This window comes from Meleagris gallopavo, chromosome 8, assembly GCF_000146605.3.
Source record: "Meleagris gallopavo isolate NT-WF06-2002-E0010 breed Aviagen turkey brand Nicholas breeding stock chromosome 8, Turkey_5.1, whole genome shotgun sequence".
Taxonomy (NCBI): domain Eukaryota; kingdom Metazoa; phylum Chordata; class Aves; order Galliformes; family Phasianidae; genus Meleagris; species Meleagris gallopavo.
In genome coordinates, this window is record NC_015018.2 from 3,575,685 (window position 1) to 3,599,155 (window position 23,471).

At 40.2% G+C, this 23,471-nt stretch overlaps 1 protein-coding gene and 1 long non-coding RNA gene across 7 annotated transcripts in view; one reads left to right on the forward strand and one right to left on the reverse strand.

Annotated features, from left to right (window-relative positions):
* Positions 1-22,337, forward strand: part of PCDH15 (protocadherin related 15) — a 566,546-nt gene extending 544,209 nt beyond the window's left edge. For 4 of the 6 annotated variants that reach the window (XR_002117515.2, XR_004160438.1, XR_002117520.2 and 1 more), the window contains 7 exons: positions 253-363; positions 10,906-10,927; positions 12,288-12,326; positions 13,929-14,002; positions 14,822-14,954; positions 15,741-18,025; positions 20,218-20,298. Coding sequence is in view for 2 of the 6 variants with exons in the window: in XM_031554340.1 (XP_031410200.1) it covers positions 253-363; positions 10,906-10,927; positions 12,288-12,326; positions 13,929-14,002; positions 14,822-14,954; positions 15,741-17,186; positions 20,218-20,769 (2,377 nt within the window). In the remaining 4 variants the exon portion in view is untranslated. Of the gene's footprint in view, positions 1-252; positions 364-10,905; positions 10,928-12,287; positions 12,327-13,928; positions 14,003-14,821; positions 14,955-15,740; positions 18,026-20,217 lie in introns of all 6 variants that reach the window. The other 2 variants (XM_031554340.1, XM_031554338.1) reach the window with 2 other exon arrangements.
* On the reverse strand, positions 20,775-23,198 carry LOC116216869. The gene is made up of 2 exons (XR_004160439.1): positions 22,322-23,198; positions 20,775-22,201 (listed from the first exon to the last, which is right to left on the reverse strand). It is a non-coding gene; the product is annotated as an uncharacterized LOC116216869 (long non-coding RNA).
* Positions 23,199-23,471: the final 273 nt, after the last annotated feature.

Genomic DNA, 23,471 nt, shown 5'->3' on the forward strand with positions numbered 1-23,471 from the left:
CTGCAGATCAGGAGGTTTCTGACGATGAGGAGCTCTGGGATTTACCCAGGAAAGAACAGCTAATGGGGAGATGAAAAAGATGGGTAAAAACTCATGTTACCACTTCTCTTTAGAAGTTGAAAGGCAAGAATGTTCTGAAAACTTCAGAAAACAAAACGAAACAAAACAAAAGTAGACAAATTCACAGCTTCTCTTAGGTCTCAGAGTGCTTCTAACAAGTCTGTTTCTCCATCCCTACGCGGCTTACCAAAGGCGACAGGCTGAGTGCGCTAAGACTGCAAGAATCCAGATGGCCCTACCGGCAGGCAAAGCAGCAAGCACTGCTGCCAATAACCTCTACGAAGAGCTTGGAGACAGCACCATGTAAGTATTCCTTGCCATACAGCAACATGGTAATGACTGAAGCCAAGATTCATCTCACAGAGATGTCACTTGGAGAAATCTTGCCTTTGCGAGGGGATATTTCTCCAGCTGCTTGGGGGTCTCACATATCTGGAAAATAAATAGAAGGAATCTGTAAGGAGATTTAGAAAAAAATTAACCTGCTAAGGAGGATTTCTCTTAGTGCAAAGGGGAATATCTAACAGGTATTAATTTGGCAGGAATTGAGGCATAATCAGATGGGTTTTTTTGAGAGCAGCAGCCTTTGCTGACCTGGTGAGCCAAGATGGCTTCTTTATAGAAACCTATGCCAACCTTTTCCAAAGCTACTGCGTAAGCACATCGAGTAAAACTGCTGCTCCAAAACCCTCATTTGCAGTAGTATAAAATATTAAATTTGGTAAAGCGTTGTTTTATTGTCTTGCTATTTTTTTTTTAATCAAAACCATTTGAAAATGAAATATAAAGGAGCTACCAGTGTAGAGGAACCACTGGCAGTGCAGTGGAGGCATCTTTTACCTATTACATGCTTGTAATACAGTAATATTGCAGAGATGCCTACCTTTTCATGCTTCTGTAAATCTGAAGTTTATGGAGTCCAACAGGAATTTAACTTTCAGTATGGGAATGTTACAGCAGAGAAGAGCCAATTAATATTTGTATTATAGTAAGGGAGTGTTGCTGATAACCTCACCACTCTTATTTATCTATGTTTATATCTTAAAAACAAGTGACACCGAAGAGGGTAGCAATAATAACGTTTGGAGGCAGAGTGACAGAGCTACTGGTGTAAGTGAGGACTGCCAACTTCTGTATTTTCTGTCATAATTTGTTTAGCTCCAAGTGTTGAAATGACAAAGATGCTGTGATTGATTTGATTAAACATTGAGGAGGTGTGACAAGGCATATAACTACTGCTTTAACTCTTGGCCATCTGAAAGCAGTCTCTCAGTTTGAAATGAGCTTTTTCTTTTTTTTTTTTTTCTGAGCTTGAGCTTTTTTATACATGGAGATGGGAACTATACTAGAAGCAAGAACTGCTTCTCATAAATGCTGGATTCCCTCCTTACACCTTTTGCCTCTGTAAAATGTTACGGCTTGAGCAGGGAGGGAGCACATAGTCACCTCTCTGGATGTGAGCACTTCTGGTTGTGAACCAAATAGGATCACATCCGTACACTTACATATGCTGTGAAATGCTGGACGGAATTCCTGCTTCTTTTGAACTGATTAGGTACTTGCTGAAACTAACGAATGACTTTTGCTGATTATAATGGCAGTGTTAAAACGCTGATAATCAACAGGGATTTAATGTCTCAGTGGTTGAATCTGTGTTTTGTACTCCAATTAATGCCTTCGTCTAAACCCAAATCAAGCCTCATTGTGCTGGGCTATTTTACCTGCAAAGATTTGTTATGTTTTAGTACCGAAACGTACAGGTATCAATTTGTATATTGATTTTGAGACTTAGAACTAGTTTTCAGAGCACTGAAGTAAGATTGTGTATTTAGAATACCTTTTCCGTGGTGGCTATCATCCATTATCAGTTAAGGAACTGATCAAACACCTACTAACAGAAATCTTTTAAAAATAAATGAGCACTTTTAGGAGTTTAAAAAAAATCAGTAATACAATAAAAACAAGTACAAATAATCTTTTCTCTTTGTTTGCTGCCAATTATTTGATCTCGAGGCAGAGGTATAACCTTGGAAATTATTCCTTAGGAAGTGTCTTTTACTAACTTCTAATATGAATTTTAGTAAAATATGTCTTGCCTTCAGCTGTCTTGAGAGTCATCTTTCATTTGCAGCACTGCTTTGTGTCTTGTTTTCTTAATTTGGTGTTTATAGCAAATGAAATGAAACCAAGCTCTTTAGTTTTAAATCTGCCTTGTCTCATAATTTTCGTTTTCCTCTGTCTGGACACATAGGCATCAGTAAGTAAGCTCATTTCATTGTCTTAATATTCATAGCTACTAGAAATGCTAGTTTTCTTTTCCTTACTCCCCATAGTACCTTGCAGACCGAAATTCATTTTTTATTTGTCCATTGATCAAGTGCAGGAAAGACATTTACTGTGAATTTCCAATACCCGTATGCCTCTTCATCCTTTTGTAGGAACTAGAGGTGAAATATGATTGCTGAACTTGAACGGTATTATTTCTAAAGCCAAATAGTCCCACTTGCTTAAATAAATAAAATCCTGAGTGCGTGCACAAAGGTTTGCTCTCAGTTCATGGACTTAAGATGTTCGAATTGATGCAAGCAAAATCTTTTAGTCTGCTACTTGTAAATCCTTGCTCATCTTTCAATTTATGAAGATATGCATACTGGTGAGATGATGTTTTCATTGGTTAAAATACCTGTACATAAACAGAAGGTGATTTCAGGATCGTCTCGTCTGAGAGAGGACTCGGGTGAAGCGAGGAAGGAGCTGAGAAGCTTTTGAAATAATCCATTCCAGTAGCACAAAGGTTATGTCATCTTGCATGAGCTTTCTACTGGAGGCCTTCCTTCAAGTTCAGAATCGTTTATTTCACTCATCTCTAAATAGATGGAGGATGCTTGACCAATCTCACAGTACGCTGTTTGAGAATGAAGAATTAGTTTATTGATAGTGTGAAATCAATTATTCTTCATCCAGCTCTACACCTGAACAGTTATCTACAGTACATGATTATATTCTGTCCAAAGGCATAATGATTTTTGGAGAATTGCGGTGCTTGGAGAAGAGTTTATGCTGTGAACTAGTATAACTCTCTGTGGTTTTGCTGGTTCCTGTTCATTTGCAATGAATGGGAAAAGTGAGCCCTTCCCTCAGATATCTACGTAATGGGACAGTCCGACCAACAGGTCTAGTAGTACCTCTTCTTCCAACATTCATGCAGAAATGGAAAGTGTTGTAACTTTTCTACTACTTCTTTTCTGAGGTTAACAGAATATGACTCAAATCTTTGTAAATGTGAGAGTTTTTTACTCCAATTCTGCCAAGACAGCTCAGAGTCCCTAAAAGTAGTTTCAGTGGTATTTTGAACTGCTTTTTTGTGTGTAGATATCATTGCTCTCATGATACACTTTGGCCGCAGTTGCTTAAGAAAAGGTGAAGGTTTTCACTGTGGCGTTGAACACATGAGGTAACAGGAAAGCATCTTCCCTAGTGGCAAAAGAGGTGAAGTTGCAAACAGATTCGACAAAAGCAATAAGGCAATCTTTACACCCCACTCTGTCACGGTGTCTCCTTACAATATCATATTCTCCTCGTTGCCTGTCCTGCAGATATACTTTAAATTTCCCAGAGAGCTCGTAGAGTAGGTGTCTTTTTTAAGAGTGTTTTCTTACTTCCTTATACTAGACAGGGATCTGTTTGGTTACAATTAATCTTTATATGGCAGCAATGGAAAGGTTTTTTTTGAGTCACTTTGACAAGGGAATCATCTGTTAGACAGTATAAAGGTTTCATTTTTAACTATATCTGGAGCTGGCCAATATAGTAAATTTTTCACATATTGAGGGGAGATAAGTTTATTTTCAGCTCCAGGTAAGCATTACTTAAAGCAGGACTCTGTGGGCACTCTTTTTCTAGCAGCCAAACTGAGGATGCTGATACTGATATACTGCTCATCTTAAAACTTGCTCAGAAATCTGTGGTAGTAGAAGTATTTGAGGAAGGTACATTAAAGAGGCACTCCGAGGTGCTAGATAAATTCCAGAAAACAGTGATGCATTGTACTTTTGGACTAGAAATTAAGTGTAATCAAACTACAGGAGTTTTTCACACATGAACACGACGCAGAGATGAAATTCGTACACATACTGATACCTCTGCATGAATGCATGCATTGTAAAAACAAGGCTGAATGCTCGCACTGACAATTCTTTAAAAATCAGTCTCAGAAGAACGGTCAGGAGTGCAGCATGCATATGTGCTGACTGGCTTCAGCTCCTTTTGGCTTACACCTTACAGCTCTGAGCTTCGGTGGAGCCTGGGGGCACTTCTGACTTCTCCTGCGGCCATGGTTTCAGGCTCATGTTGGCTTGGAGAATAGTTCTAATTCTGTGAGTGACTTATAGGCACTCTTTAAAAGACAGCACAGGCACGCTTACTGACTGTTTAATCATACACACTTTTATACAACAGCAGAGGTTTGACACACAATTATTGTAGAATGGGCTTACCTTAAAAATTCCTGTGAATATTCTGTGTTGGCTGTGAGCTGTATGGCACAGTGCCACTGTCATGTCAGAGATGGAAACGAAGAAGCTCACAGAACAACTGCCTAGAAATACTAGGTTGCATTGGTGATTTGTGTCACCGTAGAGACAGGGTACAGTACCGACCTTGATTCTTCCAAAGGTTTTGTAGAAGAGGTCAACAATTTCTGAACTTGTTGAGTAGAAAGAAAACTGTTTTAGTATCTCCTCCTCTGCAAGTCCTTCCTCCCTAATGAAGATGTGAAAGTAAATGTCTTGCCCAGTAGTCTAGTATACTTTTTTTCTGTTGGATAGTTGTAGTTTGCTGGAAGTAATGTTATGGCTGTGATTCATATCATAAGTTCTTTTTTACTCTCTCATAAAAATCTATGTCCATGCATGTTTCCTTACATGTGATTATCTTCTTTTCTTTCAAGTCTTTTTCTTCTCTACCATTTCCAACAAAGCAGGGGAAAAAAGTCAGTCTTAGAAGAAGGAGATCGGCAGAGAGTTATAAGCAGCTTTGCTTCTCGTGCTATTGAGGCTCACAAGCAATCTAATATCAATGGATCATTGAACAATAACCTCCCCAAATCTTCAAGTAACATTACTTTCTTATCCGATGAGAATCCACTAACTACTCAAAACCCATTGTACGTGGAAGGTGTCACCCAGAGTCCTGCTGCTGCTGGGTTACTGCGGAAAAGAAGCGATGCCCTAGATACTCTTTCTCCTATGCAGTTAGTCTTGAGAGATGCCTCTTCGGGAGGCAGTCACCGTGCGTGGACAGTACCAACTCACATTACTAAGAGACACGCGCCTGGTTCTCTGTGCAGGCCAGTTATCATGGACCCCATTCAGTGGCAACAGGAAAGACTCAAAGCAGAGAATGAAGGAACTGAAAATCAGCATAGCACAGTTGATATTAGCAGTCCGCTATTTCAAAAACTAAGTGGCCCCACATTAACTGTAAAAGAGAAGGCAAGACAATTTGAGCAGCAGGCTTTGCAGGAAATGAAGCAAGTGAAATCTCCTGATGTCAAGTCCACCCGTTCACCAACGCACAGCATCTGTTTGCAAGAACGAGATAACGTGCTAGAGCAGTCTCCTAAAAGTGTGGTTGCTTCTCCTTGCCTTCGCTGTTCTCCTCTGTCCTCTCCAACACCTTGTGAAGTAGTTGAGCCGGAGCCCTCTGCGGTCCCCTCTGTAATCATCACTCACCATGACTATCCTGACGAACTTTCTCCTCCACCAACTCGCAAGCCAACTCCTCCGTCTTTTAGGATAAAGAAACACGTTTGCCAAAGTTTTCTAGCTTCTCAAACCAAAGGAGAAGCTACAGAAAACATTCCAGACCCGCCTAAAACTCCCCCACCCCCTCCTCCTCTGCTGCCTCCTCCACCTCCATCCCCTCCTCTTTTGCCACCCCATCCTCCAACTCTGCCCCCCGCTTCTCTTCCTTCTTCTTCATCTCTTCCCAGCACCCAACACCTTTCCCCTGCAAAGCATTCAAAATCCCCTGCCAAACAGCCAGCTGTACCACCACCGGCCACAGTGCCAGAGCCACCTCCCCGTAGGGAGCTGAAAGGTATTCTTAAAAACATTCAGAATTTAGCAGCGATTGAGAAGTCCGTGGCCAATATGTACAGCCAAATAGACAAAAACCACGTTCTGCCCAAGCACATCTCTAAGCTCAAACCAGTTGCAATGCCAGAGCTGCCGACTCCCGAGGCTGGGGCTGAGCACAACCAGCAGAACGGCAGCTTGAGCTGTGTTGTGGAGGAGCTCGAGAAACGCTTTCCATCTCAGTCGACAGCACTGTAATATTTTCGCTTTAATGTTTTCTGCATGTACCCTTTTGAGCACGATGACTCTAATGCAGCACGTGGTTATCTGCCTCAGACTCTAGAAATGCAGATTATTTCCATTTCTCTGCTGTCTCTTTCTACTCCTTACCTAATCCTGAAATAGAAAGACTTTATCTTACCTGTTCGCTCAGAAATTTGTAATGTGTCATTGTACAAGTTGTTCCCAGCACTGTTCAATGACCTTGGTTCTTAGTCTGTTTACCTGAAAGTCTTGGGGAAAACTGTCCGTTTGTTCGCAAAGGTAGCAGAGGGCTTAATAACTGCTTTACTGCCCTCGCTGTGAGTAATACCAGTAAGCACAGTGATTTTTCTGTAGCTGTAATGGGAATTCCTTGCTTTGCACATAAGATGTACAAATGGGAGGAGTCTAATAGTCCAATATTGGGTGTCAAAGAAAGCGAGCCAGAGTTGTTACAGTAATGCATCTTTATATTCCATGGGAGATGGCGCAGAGCTCTGCTATGCTGGCATGTTTTCTTTTAGCTCACATTTGCATTTCCCAAGTCCGAAGAAGGGTATTCTCTTGATTTGTTGGTAAACTCAGCCATTTTCCTTTGTGTCACTTACATCATGCCTTCCGTTGCATTTTTTATGTTGTAACTGCATGTTTAATGTTTTTATTTTGTAAACGATTTAATGTACAAAGCTTTTTTTTTATTATTTATTTTGCACGTTCATGTTGTTGACGTCTCTTTTTAACTGTCATGCTATCAACTACACAGCTAAAGCATCTCGCTCATCTTAAAACGTAATAAAGTTACTCTGATTAGCGTCACCAAGTGAAGGTTTCTCAAGTACTTGCAAAAATCCCTGTAATTTACTTACTGGCTCTTTTGCTTCCAGTCATCTAAGTCACACTTTTTACATTAAATGTGTGAATTTTACTAAATTAGCTTGTCCTTTGAAACAAATGGTAAGTAAAAGCAATTTGGGCATTTAAATGAATGTTAGGTTGGTTCAACGTGTAAGTTTTATTTTGTTCTTTGCCAAAACACACAATATATATTTGTTTAAAATGACTATTAAAAAGAAGAAAACAAACCCTGGATAGGCAGGTATCACAGAATGAAGAAATACTAAAAACCACTTCAGTATCAAACGTTATAATTCGGAGCAAAAAGATAGATAATTATTTATCAGACTGTCTGTAGATATACTCATCATTTCCACGGTGCTCGGCTTTTTTTTATTTTCTCTTTTTATTTTAAATCTGCAGTTAGGACGTGTGTGGGGGTGTTTCAGTTGGAAGCTGCTGAAGGTGATTTCTCTTTCTTTGTCCCAGAATCAAACTCCATGAAGCCCATCGTGCAACTTTCACCGACTTGAATTTTAGAATCAGAATTTTTCTGTGCCTTGTGAAGTCTGTGCTCTTGTTGGTCTAGACTGTAATTCCAAGACACGTAATGGATAGGAACAGAAGCCAAATGCGTGAGGGGAGCAATTATCTATCACAGCATGTTTGCCGTAACAGTCTATGTAATTTATGAGATTCACCTATGTATGTTAGCTGCCCGTAGTGCTTAAGTTTTCTGAGTGGCACAGCAACAGCAAACTGTCAAAATTAAGCAGCTCTTAGAGAAGCGTTGAATATTTAAGTGCCAGAATTAGAAGAATTGGTGCATACTTGTATACCTGCTTCTGCGTACCTGCCATGGTTCAGTGAGATTATCGACTGTCCAGAGCTGAGCATAGGAAATTGTGCTGAGCGTGTTCACAGTGGATCAACTCTTACATCAGAAATGCGTATTTAAGTATCCAGCTCCCACTTTAGATCCATGGCAGATACCTCTGTGATGCTCATCACACCAACTAGTGAAATATTAGACAAACGTGGCCTAATTTTGCAGTGTGTGGTGTCACGCGGTAGGCGTGCAGATGTTTAGTAATTCACAAGGTAAACTTCAAAGATTTTATTTATTTGTGGCGTTCCTTAGGCAGAAAAGTAGGACATCACACAAAAGTTCCTTTTTAAATATTTAGTTTCACCCGGTCAATCTCAAAAGAGCCTGTGGGGGTCATTGTAATCAGCTCTTCACTAATGAGGAACACCTACTTTCTCTCATTCTTGAAGCCCTTATTAATTTGAGGAGTTTATGAAACCTAATTTATTTTTGTCTACAATTAAAGCAACCTTGGTTCTCCTGCTGGTTTCTTGAATAGCCTTTATTATAAATAAGAAAAAAAAAGAATTGTATTAGACTGGGAAAGAAATTGTACCAAGAACACATGCTTTAACCCATGCCAGGGAAGTTCTGTCCCATAGAAATGTCTGGACAGTACTGCTGTGCTATGAGATGTTATAAACAGTATGCTGCTTGACAAAACATTGAGCATATAAAGGCTTACTGACCTCTTCTTGTGATGTCAGGATTGGTTACTTGCAGACTCTTGTGATCCTTGATAAACCTCCGGTCCTTCTAGCAACAGCTTGACTGGGGTGACTTATGAGCAGGGACAGAGACTGCATCTGTAGAGAAAACTCTTCCTCCCTTTGAACTGTTCGCAAAGCTGAAATCAAGCAGTAATGTACCATTGCTTACCTCCCTTTCAGATTCTTTTTCTTTTCAGGTTTGACTTATGAACTGTGGGAAATCTCCATTTTAAATCTTGGGGCAAATTGATAAGCAGTTGCTTCCACTGATTAGTAGCTGCAGTATTTGAGTTTTATGATCCTTTTTAATGTGAAAACAGATAAAAAGTATGAAGTAGCAAAAGCGTGGTGGGATGCCAGTAATTGGGAAAATTGTTGCTTTAGGCAAACCACAATTCCATTAACTCATGCTAGCAGCACAGTCCTGTGAAAGGTTGCCACATTTTCTACGTGTGAATTCATTCCTGTTTCATCTCTCATACAAAATACCATGGGCGTACAGTACCTGCATATAATCCTGCAGCCTACAGGGGTAGCACTCTTGCTTTCTCTCAGACTGACTGGCATGAAGTCTTGGCTGCAGAAGCCAGAAGCGATTCCTCCCTCAGTGGAGAGACACTTCAAATTCCTTCCTGGAATCAAACGATGTCATTTTGACCTTTGCCTTTTTGTCAGAATCGATCCTTATGCTGTATTGAGTGAATGGACTTTTTTTTTCCCCTCTTTCCTTTTTCTTTTTTTTTTACTAATCCTGACCACACAAAGTTATACTTAAGTGAAATATAAGCAATTCTCAAGTGTTATGCTACTTTTAAGAAAGTTAAATTCCAAACTAAATTCTAGAACTTTGTACTAAAACTTTAATCTGCAATATAGTGACTACTCAAGAGCAATTAAGATTAATAAGTTTACTTATCCCCTGTGCAACACAAGGCCTTTTCCTGAAGATTGCTGTGGGAGATAAGGAAGCTAAATGCAGTGTTGCTCATGCGGGCTTTGAGAAGTCATCTTGTGATCTTCATTTTGGTTGTTCATTAGTTTCATATCGTATGGGCAGCAGCATTAATGTAATGCTGATAATCAATTCCATGTGATAAGTATTAATAGGAAATTTTAGAGATAACAGTAAAGAATAATAATGACTTGTACTCTGTTCTTTTTTATTTGCTCAAATGTAATTAATGAGTTCCCCCAGACTGTTGACTATGCAGTATGTTAAGTTCAGCATACTTTTTATTCCTTTCTTAAACATAGTAATAATTAAAAAAAAAAATCAGAACACAGTGATACAAAGACTTAAATTGCTATTTGCTGTTCTTAATCCTTTTAATTTTCTGGCACAAAATGTGAAGATACAGACTTCGATAGATATAAGTGCATTTGTCACGCATATGAACGGCTCCAATAAAATGAATTCAAATAAGCAAGGAAATTGCCAGAGATGCACAGCACAAAGCCTGTGGCACAATAGTCATAGATAGTACAAATAATACCACTCCCCCTCCGCTGAGCAAGTGTTAGTAAATGTGTAATTATGACAATAATGTAGTTAAATTACTAATAGAAGCTTCAGGCCAATTTCTAGCAAGACCACTGTAGATAAGTCCAGAAGTAGAAGAGAAAGTGTTTCACTGCTTAAAAAGATATGCAAAATAACAGTCTCTTTGTAGATGGTCATTCTAGGTCTTGGAGACAACAGAGAAGGTGACTTGGCAGGACATCTTCTAAAAACAGAAGGAAAACCAAGCCTATGTTTGTTTAACCTTTATTTACCCTGCTCCCCTTTGCTGTGTTGCACTGGGTGCACTGGCACTCTGGCTTCTGGGGATTAGGGATTTCTTCTCATTCATTTGCAATCTAAAGCAAAAATAGATCCCAGAGATTCACTAGCCTTCCTCCTGCAACATTTTGTATGTGCAGAGCGAGTCTAAAGACAGACATGTTTTGTATCGTAGATCTGCATTTCTTTCCATGCTGGCAGTATTTCTTATCACATTATCTTTTCACCTCTCTCCAGAAAGATTGGCACTATGCATCTTTGTATAGCCAAGCAGAAGTATACTAATGTCTTTTTTTTCCTTTTTCTGACCTCAAGGCGAGGATATGCACAGCAAGAGGTAAGGCTGTTCCTGCTTACATTTAAATTACTGCTTCTATCAACATACTTTTTCTATACAGCCTGTGTTGTGAAACAGTGGATGTTTTAGAGGTGCAAATGGTTCAGAAAGACCGGATGCATTCAGGAGGCATAGACGCGCTGGCAGATGGCTGGTAAACACTGTGGCACAAGCTTAACCTCCAGGATGGAGGATTGCTGCTTGACAGGCTGCCAAAAGGTTTCCAAGGGAATTGCCTCCATTGCTTTTCATGTTTTAGAGCAGCAGGTCTAATCGTCTGCTACAGCCCACCACATGGGCTCAGCACAGGCCTTTTCTGCAACCCAGTGCAGTCTGTCCTCACAGCATCTTTTTTCATACAAATCATAGAATCACCAACATTGGAAAAGACCTCCGGGATCATGCAGTGCAACCACCCACCTACCACCAGTATTTCCCCACATAAAATCATAGAATCATTTTCCTAGCGATGAATAACACGGAGAACTTTCTAAATGAACTCGTTCAGTAAGTCCTCCTAAGTACATTCCCATCGTAATGGTTGATATTTACTGATGAGTACTGATTAATCTTAGGAAGTGCCTCTGGGGTCTGCTGCTCCTTATTTAGTAGGATTACAAAATGCAGATTTATTCTGTTGTACTCTCATTTGTCTTCCTTTTGCAAAGCTGATTTGTAACGCTTAATTCAGGTACAGATCTTCCCCATCTCCTACAGTTCAGTTTTGGCCAAGTAACTTGGCTGAGACAGGGCCCCCCGAATTTTCAGAGGAGGGTTGTTCCAACACACATGATGCAATCGTTCTTTTGGGCCCTGATATAAGTTTTTGAGTTAAATAATTTAGAGAACCACCACATAAGCAATGAAATTTCATACTAAATAAAATAAATAGTTGTATAATCAATGGATATACAGATGGCATAGTGCATCCAGGAGTTTGGCTGATGTAATTGTTATATTAGAGTAAAAAAAAGAAAAACACTCACCCTATCCTGGGCTCATGAAATAGACTCTGGTGGAGTGGATCTCCAAAGAGATCCTTCCCCACTGGCAGTCAGCTCTTAAATGGGTCTAGGAGAGGTGCAGCCAGGCTCCACTCCTTCCTGCAGCACAGGCGATTTGCCTCACACACTGCTCGCCTCAGGTGATCAGTCAGAGGTTCAGGCCATGATTCAGCAGCCCCATACAATCGTGTACTATGAAGTCATGTTACCATTGTAGGTGCATAGCATTTTTGTGGTGCGTGCTGAATTTGGAGGTATCCAAGTGACTGCGTACGAAATATCGCGAAGGACTTGTGTCTTAAGATTTCTTTCTTTATTGTTGCTGCCTATTAATACCGTCTCGTTTTCTTTTATAGCAACAGCAGTTGCTGAGACCTTCCCTTCTCAGGCCAGAGGTACTGCTGTTTTTCATGTCTTAATTATTCAGTAAATTTTAAATGTCTTTTACATCATTTCCTAATGAAAACTGATCTTTCCTCTTTCCTGTTGTATTTTTTTTCCTGACTGTCTTAGATGAACATGAAAGTCGTATTGTTGTTGACCCCTCAATGCAGTTTTCATTAAATACCTGAAACGTACTGCCATTTAATATTTTGGCTGCTTGTTACCTGAACAGATGTGTAGTTTGCCAGGTAAAGAACAGGCTGGACTACCGAGCCCCTGGTGACACTGTGAAAGGAGTTAAATTTAGTTGGCAGCTGGTCACAAGTGGCATTTCCCAGGGCTCAGTACTTCAGCCGGTTTGTTTAATATTAATTTTTACACAATCTTCTGAGGGGATCGAGTTTGCAGATGACACCAATCTGGATGGGAGTGTCCATCTGCCTGAGGGTAGGAAGGCTCCGCAGGGGGATCTGGATGGGCTGGGTCAGTGGGCAGCCTTGTCCATTCAACAAGGCTGAGCGCTGCGTTTGGGTCGTAACAGCTCCCAGGCCTGGGGAAATGTGACCGGAAAGTTGCTAGGCAGCAAACTACCTGGGTGTGCTGGTTGACAGCTGGCTGAACCGGAGCCAGCAGCGTGCCTGAGAGGCCAAGAAGTCCAATGGCATCCTGGCTTGTATCACACATAGAGTGGCCGGCAGGAGCGGAGAGTCAGTCGTCTCCCTGTGCTTGATATTTTGAGTCTGCACCTCAAGTACTGTGTTCAGTTCCTTGATATCCAGCCGCACTCTGTTTTTTCAGATGTCAGTCAAGTGATAATTGAGTATTATATCTGGAGACGAACTAAGCAGTTGGCCTGCCAAGATAATGAAAGCATTAGCACACTGCTGTGAAGTGATGGGTTATTAATGCGGCACTTTCTCCTTCAAATTTCTTAGACCCTATGTCATTCCCAGAATAAGCAATGGAGCAGGTGTGTGAGACTTTGTTATAAGCGGTGGAGAATGGTGACAGTTTCTACAGCCACTGTAAGCAACAACAAGATGTTCAGAGACAACTTTAGTTTAATAGGACAGGGTATTTTTCCCCTTGGAAGCGTGTGATGGAGACAACATGCATCCCTTGTCAAAACCAAAGTCTTGGTGCTCTTTGTTGTTATTGCAGCGCAGGGACATTCCACGCAGCAGCCCAGTGCCAGCAGCATGTGGAGAGAACTTAAGTACACACTGATGTTGTTGTAGGATACAAACATTAAGAAAGAAACCTGAATGAAGAGTATAAGTAAAATAGCCAAATACTTGAACACGGATTTTTTCCATTGAGAGAGGCTCAAGAAATCACACTTCATTAGCACTGAATCCAGTTCGGTGTCAGTATTCAGCTGACTTAGAGCAGTCACTCAGAGTGAAGACACCACAGAAGGGGTCATTTAAAGCTTGTGTTGACTTGTCATTATGGTTCTTGATGGTTATCAGTGTTCTTTTAATTATTAGTTCTTTTTGGGTTGTTGGGGTTTTTTGTTTTTTTGGGTTTTTTTTTTGCACTTGGTTCTTTGTATCTTTTTCGTATGTCATTCTGTGTGCCTGTGCATTCAATCCATGTTTCTCTTTTGACAGGAGTTAAGTATGGAGTCTGGAATTGACCCAGGGCAGGAATACTACGGGCAAGATTACTACAGTTATGAGCACGGGTATGTTTTCATTTTTCCTTTATATTTCAGAAATGCTGCTTTTCAAGGTTGGTGATGTTTATTATTACAGCACCTGATCTGTAGACTTACCTTCACCCCAGGATTACTTTAATCTTTGCACCCACGACTGAGTGTGCTAATAACAAAACTCACTTCTTGAACCTTAAATGGGTGTTATATAACTCAGAGATTCTTTAGGAAGCTAATTTTACCACGGAGCACGTAGCCACTGGTAGTCATTAACGTTTTTATGTTCACTTTTTTATTTGTGTATATCTGTTGTCTTGGAAATGAATTTCGTCAAATAGCCTTTTTGTGACTCGCCAGTCTGAGTTCAGCAATACTTCTCATAGTTCTCAGCCAGCATCTGGCTTTCTATATTTACCTAGAAAAATGCCATTCTGCCTTGTTTGGATAAAGCCCGTTTGCCTGCACTCAATTTAGAGATTATAGAATTTTTTTCAAAGATTGCAAGGATTCTCCAGAACCGATCCCCCAATAACGTTAAAGAAAAAATAATTGAGTACTTTGAAGTAAGGTTATTGCACTTGGGAGATTCTGGAGACCCGGCAGTATAAGCTTCCTCCAGCTGTAGTGACTTATGGCTGGTTCCAACAGCAGGAGGCTTCAGACTGCACTACTGCCGATACAAAAGCAACAACAAAAATTAAATATCCTTCTTAATGGTAGGGGGAAAAGAAAGATAGTAAGTAAAGAAAGTAACGTCCTTTAGGGATGTGTGCGTGCGTTTATTGCTCTCTGTGAAGACATGCAGGAATACATTGGCACGTCACAAAGAGCTGGCGATGTTTTTGCCAGGTATGAACTGCCTCAGTATGGGAGCCGCCGCCGCTTGTTGTCTCCTTCGGGGATGTATGATGAGTATGGGGAAGTCATGGTGGAGAACGACGGCGGCTACTACTACAGCCCACATGGAACAACAGCAGAAGAGGTAAGCGTCTCTGGCGTGTTGATTCTCTCTCTGCAACAAGCTGAAGCAATTGTAAACCTTATCAAATGGATTTTTTTTTTTTTAATGGATTAGAATAGTGGGAATATTGTATACAGACCAAATAATCAGCTCTTCCAATCCTAATAATCGTTTGCCCTTCAGATGACCGCTAACGTTTGCATCAGCACCTCTTTTCCTTTTTATAGAAATAAAAAAGTAATTGCAAAGTTTCTTTTATTATGCGCATTGCTTCTTCCCTTAATGTAGATTTCTACTTCTATGAAAAGTCCACGTAGCCTTAGGTAATACCCTTTTATATTGTTAACTGAAGGGAGTATTACTAATATTCAACCTATAACTGGTGGTTTTCCAGTGAGAAAATCAGTCACCTAAACTAATTTAACATAGAGTTCACAACTGAACGTAAAGAAAATTTAAAATGTCAGTGGCAGCCAGAAGAAAGGAGATGAAATTGTTCACTTTTTAATTTAATATTCAGAATTACTAGATTTTTAATCCATCACATGGGTTTTCATTACATGAGAAGTGATAACATTTACGAGCCAGTCTTTTTCTCTTTTGCAAGGCAAGGTAGTTGTGCATTTGCAGCCTCTTCTGGAAGTTAAACTTTCCCCATAACTTCGGTGAGAAGCTATTCTAAAACGCATTAGTTTTGGTGCCGGAAAAAAGTGTTGCATTTGTTCCTGATGATTTACTTTGGGGGTACAAGTTTTCATAATAACTACCTTTCCAATTTTAATCAAGTTCCATTTTCGTAATTTGCAGGGAATGAGTCAAAGCAGAGGTCCGTCAAGCAGAGGTATAAGCCAGAGAGCAGGGGCTCAAATAGAAGGTAGACCTTTAGATGGTGGGATGGATCTAAGGCATGGCTCTGGAAGAGCATATAGAACCAGCCAGGGAAGGAGAAAACTGAAAGCAGTGATGCATTTGAGTCGCGTAGCAGTCAGTGCTCACAAACCAGTAGGAAGAAGCGAGTCTGCTCGTGCTCCCTGGAAGAAAGCAAAGATATTCCCAATGATTCTGCAAAAAGTGAGAGGCGGTAGAAAAGATTCCAGTTATGCCAAGTTGATGTCAGCTCGCCAGGCGGATGGTGAGAAAAGCATGATTATCAGGGGAAGCTACTTCCAGAAATCTACAGATGACAGACCTTCAATGAGAAAGCTGAATCATGTGTTAAAACGCATTAGTGTCTCCAGAAAATTTCAAGAGCCTGCTAGCAAAGATGCAGTGCTTTCAGGAGAAAAAGGAGAAGAAGAAAGAGATGAAGCAAAGTCAGGAGTTTCAATAAGTATCACAGCAGAGAGCGAACATGAGGAAAGCGATTATGAAAAGAAGAAGAAGAGGAGAAGAAAATACAGTTCAGATGAGTCGTCTGCGAAGAGTAGTAGCTCTGGGTCAGAGTCAGAAGATAAAGACTATTTGACAGTAACTCTGGACCAAGATGAAGCCACTGAAAGTACCGTGGACTCCGATGAGGAATCTGGGCGTGATATCGGGGATTCCGACAAAGGCTCTGGATCCAGCTCCAGCAGTGAATCGGAGGAGGACTCTTCTGAAGAGGACGGTGACGAGGAAGAGTCTGACAGCGATGAAGACGATAGCCTTTCACAGAGCTCATCTACACGAAGTTCATTCAGCAAATCAGGAACCAGCGACTCCAGCAGTAGAAGAAGTACTGGAAGGTCAAGTACAAAAAGCAGGGGAAGTAGCTCTCGTGGCAGAGCAAGGCGATCCAGCCAGAAATCAGTCAGCTCGAACACATCAGGTACAAGCTACAGGAAGACATCAGGATCCAGCTACAAGAGCAAAACCTCCTCTGCCAGCCTTGAAATAGAAGACACGATAGAAGAGGTTTCAGAAGAAGAAGAGCAAGCAGATACGGAGCAAGTCAGTGCAAGCCCTGATAAGACAACAGATAACACGAAGAATAAGACAGTTTCTAAAACATCTGCAAATGCAAAAAGTGCTAAAAGTGCTGCTGAGGAAGAAGACAAGAGAAGAAAATCAGGTTTCAACAGTGGGGATAATGAGGATGAAAGTGCAGAAGAGGTTGATACGGATGCTAGTGACAAGGAGGAAGCTGTCAAGAAGAATGGAAGTGAAATCAGTGTTAATTCCAAAGGTACTGGGGGAATAAAAAGCACAGCTAGTGCCACTTCTGGCAAGACTACCACTTCCCCTGATACTGAGACTCAGAGTTCTGACATCACCGTGAAAAGAAAGAAAATAAAAAAGGGATCCCAAGAGCAAAGTAGGTCTCAATCAGATGACACCCTTGACACTGCTGTTACAGAATCTGAGACTGCTGGTGATTCTACGTCCTTTTAAAAGGGAACAACAGTAGGTGGACATTTTGCAAGAAGGAGTGATCTTGTTTGCTGTGCCTTCTGTGTGGTCTTTCCTAAACAGTACGCACCCGTCTAGAGATAGCCAAATTGAAAAACACAAAGCTTATTGCTTCAGCTTTTCAATCTTATATGCCTTAAGGACAGAACTGTGGACTACCAAACTAACGTAATTCTTCTGAAAGACTATTCACATATACGTGGTGGTGGATGCAGAAAGCTTAATTTTCATCTAACAGTGGCAGGACAGAGTATTTCTCTGCCGATTGAAATCGTATAGCATTGCGTTAAATCTTACATTTAATCCTTTTAGCGGTATGCATATAGCGATGCCAAGCTATGTTACATTTTGCATTAACTGTGATGGATAGCTTCACGAACCTGACGGCAGAAACCTGTTAAGGGCCCTGTGCTCACACAGGTTTCATCTGTGTCACACGGTGGCACTTTGAGGAAGGAAAAGTCGCAAAACGTTGAAGAACAAGAGACTTAAATGTCATATATTTTACATTTCCCTACCATAAAAGCATTTGCTAAACTTCACCAAGCTCGGCTGTAAACCTCACCCCGTCTCCAGGGTGGAAACTGAAATTGCAGCAAAGCAGGATTTCCAGAACTGCTGAGTATTACTAGCAGCACTGGCATTAAACTGTTTCTGGGTTGTGAGATTCAAGTATCGGCAATGTAAAAGGCAGAAGTCTAGAGGTAGGTGTACAAAGTGAACTTGGTCAGAAGAGGAAATGAGTTGTACTTCCAAACTTCTGCCCTTCCATTTTTTTAGTGTTTTGTTCTAATTAAACAACAACAACAAAAATCTGTTTAAAAGTTTGAGAAGCATTGCCAAACTATTGCTGAAGGTGATCGGTAACTGTCACCTACGTTCAGTATTTTGGTATTTGTATTTCAAAATTCACTAATCTGCAGTATTTAATGCCATTCAATAGGGAAGTCTTACAGCACTTTGAGCAGCACATTTCTGCCTAGGATGATCGCATCAGAGGGATTTCTGTCGTTTGCAACTCAAAGGGACGTTTGAGTTCTCAAAAAGGAAACAACACCTGCTGCATGGTGTACTGCTTCACGGTGCTCTTATCCATTCTGACAGCGAAGCACAAAAGCTTTGCATACACACAAGCTATCTACAGTTTATCTGCTTTGTATCAAAACCCATAGAGCTGTTTCTCAACCATTTATCCTGATAAGTTAAAAAAAAAAAAAAGCCATCGAGCCAGTAATGGATTAGCCTTTTGTCTGCTTTTAAGATAGTACAACTTCTGGCATATTCACCGAAGCTCTGCCAAGAAGTCTCTGTCAGAGAGGACAGAGAAGAACATTTGAATTTTAATAATACTTCGATACTTGGGTATGATACTTGAGCAATAAATTGTGATGGTAACTTTTCAACTTTGGAGTTGAACTCACTTGAGGTGTGACCTAGATTTATGATTGCTCACTTTCTTGTATTCCCACGTAGCACGAAGTCAGGCTGCACATAGTATATTTGCATGCAGATCCCATTTAAACTAGTCCTTTCATCCACTGGCATTTGCCTGTGCAAAGAAAATCGTATGTCTTTATCAGAAACAAATTAATACACCTAGAAGTAGTTTCTACGAAGTACAACTTTTCAAAAGCTCAAGAATTCTCACCCATTTGTACCTGGCATGATTTTCTTTCTCTAAAAACTGGCTTTTCTTATGTGCATGTGCATGTGTTGATGTGGGAGTCTATCACGATGTTATCTGCTGCCTTAGTGAAACAACATGTTTTCATTAGTAATTCAACAGTAGTAGTTCGTTTTAGTGTATTCCCAGGAGACACTCAGAATTAGCAATGGGGTTTTTCATCACTATTAGTACAAAGTCTCTGCAACATGGAAGTTTTTTGCTTTAACTCTTTAAAAATGTACTTACGTTTTATAGAAATCCAAAGTCTCTTTTCTCCACCTTCCATTTAATAGCAAATCATCCCCATTGATTCTTCTAGATTGGAACTGGTACAAAGCCTCACATCAGTCTTTCTCCAGAGAGCCAATTTTGCTAACACTGTGCCTGACAATTTCCCTTGCGTTGGTCCTGAGATCTTACTGTCCTTTACGTGGCGTTGCATATGGAATAGACTCCTTTGATGCTACTTCTGCACTGAATCTACCATTTAGTAATGCTGTGAAAGAAAACTTCCAAGGCCTTCCCAAGCCTTATACCCCTTAGTATACTATTTTATTGAAAGTATCACTTAATCAATTTCATTTTTGTAAGTGCCTTCCAACTTCGGTCAGAAAGGGACGCTAGTTCAGCTGTTTTTCATATCTCTTTGTAAGACAAACACATTGCTTTGTTGCAATACGACTGGTTTACTAATACCGATATACGGAAATCTGCTCTCAAAGCAATGTCTTTGTATCCAGAGTTCTGAAAAGAAGATGCGCTTTGACTTAATGGCCGCCAAGCTGAACGCATCTTTAGAACTCACCCCTCCACTCCCCCCTTGAAGTTTTTACACCTTTATACCTTTTATAGCTTATTTTATGCCTTATGTGTGATGTGATGCTGTTCACAAGTTGAGTTCATTCTTATAACTTTCATAGAATCATAGAATCACAAGGTTGGAAACAACCTGTAAGATCATCTAGTCCAACCATCAAGTTGGACTAGACTTTCAAGTACAAGGAATTGTTTGTGTGTTCAAGCTTATCAGGCATATATGACAGTAGTATGCGGCGGTAGTCAGAAGAGTTAGAAAGCACCGATGTACAATATGAAAGGAGCGGTGCAGAAGAGCAAGTCAAAATTTCCCATGAAATGTCTAGATGAAAGATGAGATAGATTGGAAAAAGGACAAAAAGCTGTAAGAAATCATACTGAGGTTTAATCACGTTTCCATTTACTGTCTAACAGTGGGCCAGAAAGAAAAGGATCAAGTTGATAGTTGACCCGGAGTACGAGACCAGCTCTACCGGAGAAGACAGCGCTCCTGATTCCAGCCAGAGGAATCGTCTTAATAACCCCAATATTCAAAGCAACGTCAATGGTAACATCTACATTGCGCAGAATGGCTCTGTTGTCAGAACCCGTCGTGTTTGCCTTGCTAATAATTTAAAAGTGACGTCTCCGGTGAGGCTGGGGAAACAGTTCAAGAAACTGGACAAGCTTGCGGTGACACACGAGGAGAACGTCCCACTGAACACATTGTCAAAGGGACCGTCTTCTAGTGATAAAGTGAACGCGAGACCTTGTAGCGTCTCATTTGCTTCCTCTATAGGGTCTGAAAACGTAGTAACGAAGCCAGGGGGCTCCAAAATGAAAAGCACAGAAGAGCAAGAATCTGTTGTTGATAACGAGGACGTAAAAGAGCCCTTGGAGTCTCACAGTGAACACACACAGTCAGATGAAGAGGAACTCTGGATGGGCCCTTGGAATAACCTTCACATACCAATGACAAAACTGTGATTTTCTTTTTTTTTTTAATTTTAATTTTTACTTCAGTTTATAATAAACTGCACTTTTTATTGTCACTGAAGAAAATGTATGAAATTTGTATCGTGCGCATACGTTGTATACTACAGACGACATGCTTTAAAGTTTAAAAACAAAATTTGCACTCACATTTGTACCAATTAATTGTCCCCCAGCAACTATTTTGACAGGCTCACGTTTCACTAAACAATACTTCATTTAAGTTAATTAGTTTTTTTTATCTTGATTTATTGTTTAATAAATGGTAAACTACTAATATATGCACAGCAACATTTGGTTGACTTTTCAGAAAGTTCTATACATGCCTAGCTTGTTTTTCCTGTATCGGTACTTGTGGCTATACTGTTTAGATTTGGAAAGTGTCTATTTATGTTCAAGATTTATATCCAGAGCTCTTGAGTCTGAGCTCAGAGGAATAAATTAAAAATAAATCCATGAAAGTCAACGGAGCAAATCCTCGGCTGGTTAAATTTGACTAACAGTACCAAAGTCAATAGCGATACAGCCAGTTTATGCAAGCAGAGAATCTCACTCGACGCCGAAGTACCAAACTTAAGTAACAGTGGAATTAGCATTTGTAAGAGTATTTAAGCAGAACTGTGAAACAGTTGATTAAGTACGGTAAAAATTGTAAAGGAGAAGGAAACGTGTAGCAATTAATCTTATTCAGAGCTACCTGTCCGCGATTTATTCATTTTCTTTCGTGAATTAACTCATTCCAATTTTCTTCTCTAGACAATTTTTCATCTTTTCATCTCTTCCCACATCAGTTATGTTTTCTTCTTTTTACAGTCTTTTAGCTCCAGTTTCTACGATCCATCAATAATTGTCATCCTATGGCTGTATTCCGCTGAAATAAACCAGGATGATACAGGACTCTATGAGACAGAAAGAGGTGTAAAAAGTAATTAATAGGGAGGGGATAGATAGATTTTCAAGCCCAGATAGCTGCTGGATTAAATGGTACAAACTCCATTCCACTCAAACAGAAACCTGCTGTAAGATAAACGGATCGTGGTGAAGGGGATAAAAAGTGAACATTTTCCAAGGTTAATACGTCTAAATGCAGCTGTGAAGGGCAAAGTCTGACAGAAGACACAGAATTGTTTCAAAATCTTTGAAGTACGCATTAGTTGTGAAGTAGACGCTATAAAATACTGGCAGCTGCTTTTAATTTCTGCTTGTAACTTGAAGTAGTGAATGCGTCATTTTACACCTTCAGCAGGGAGCTGTGAGATACTGTTGTTCATAACTACCAGGTAGTAGCTAAAAAGCATTAGCAATACAGAGCAAACTGTTCTTCTCCAATGAGATATTAGGGAAAAAAAGAAAAACAAGCGTATATTTACATGAGAAAAGCATCCTGTTACGTTACGCCAACTTCTTCAGGATGAGATCGAACTAGCTGTGAAAACAATACCAATACCTCTTAAAAGATTTGAAGAGTCAAGTGATAAATGCGTGCAGTTAATGAGGAAAAGATTGGCATCATCCTTCTTTTCCTGCCCATACGGTTAAGTTTTACCTCAAGATCTGGATGACGGTTGTTGTTGGTTCTGCTCTGGTAGTAAATGGACTTGTGCTACCGTGATTTTGTTTGTTTTCCCCTCGCACAGGTTCTCCTACGGGAAACTTCTTTTAGTGTTTGTCTTTAGAAGCTGTTCGCATGTTATGCTAATGTAAATGTGACATTTCTGTCAAATACCTCCTTTTCAACTTGAGGTTTCTGACCAAATATTTTGAGTGACAGTACTTGTTTTTAGGCATGAGAAACGCAACGTAGCCTACCATGCGAGAAACAAAAAGATCGACTATTTCTTTCTCCTAAATCTTTTACCTTGGCATATTTGGACTTGGTACCTAACAAAAAGAAATATCTGTTTGGAGTTTAGCTGGAATCTGAACATACAGACAAGAATGATGGAAGAAAAAAGAATCTATTCTTTGAAATAACTAGTAAAATGTTCTATTTTAATCCTGTTTAAGATACTGTATTTATTTCACTACACCATTTCTACTGCAAGATCTGTCAGTTGCTTTTTACTGATTACGCTGACGCAGTCATGAGGTTCTTAGAGAAATGCCATCTCCTGGCTCCTCTCAGTTTCCTACCCGCCTGCTTTTTCTGGACACTCACGGCTCTACCAGCTTTAGTGCTGTGAAGGATTGGCATGCCAAACTCTGGTAAGTGTGCGCTGTACTGCTTGCCACCAAGCACGAAACCCGTTGACAGCTCCTCCTCTGTGTTGTTCAAGTGCTTGTGCCTTTTCCTACAATGCAAAGAGCGTAAGAAATTTTACCGTTTCCAGTAATGGACGTGTTTTTAAAACCTGACTTAATTTTAGCTGCACTTGTAATGACTCTCTGTGACTTAAATACCAGTAGGAAAGAGAGGGCTTCAAGAAATCTTTTCCAAGCATAGAAAAATTCAGGAGTGTAATTCTTTTTTCCAGATTTTTCTTTTATGGGGATACAACACTGTAAAATAATACAGATCCTAGACTGTGAGCAGCGGGTGCCAGAATCGGGAGGATGCCAGAACAATACAGGTGGACAGCGTGAAAAAGATCATCTGTACTTTCCTATGGGAAGTTACATATTAGCATAGCTTGGTTGGATTCAGTAAGTAGAACAGAATATCTCAGTCTTGTTGTACAATTTACAGCTTTTTAACC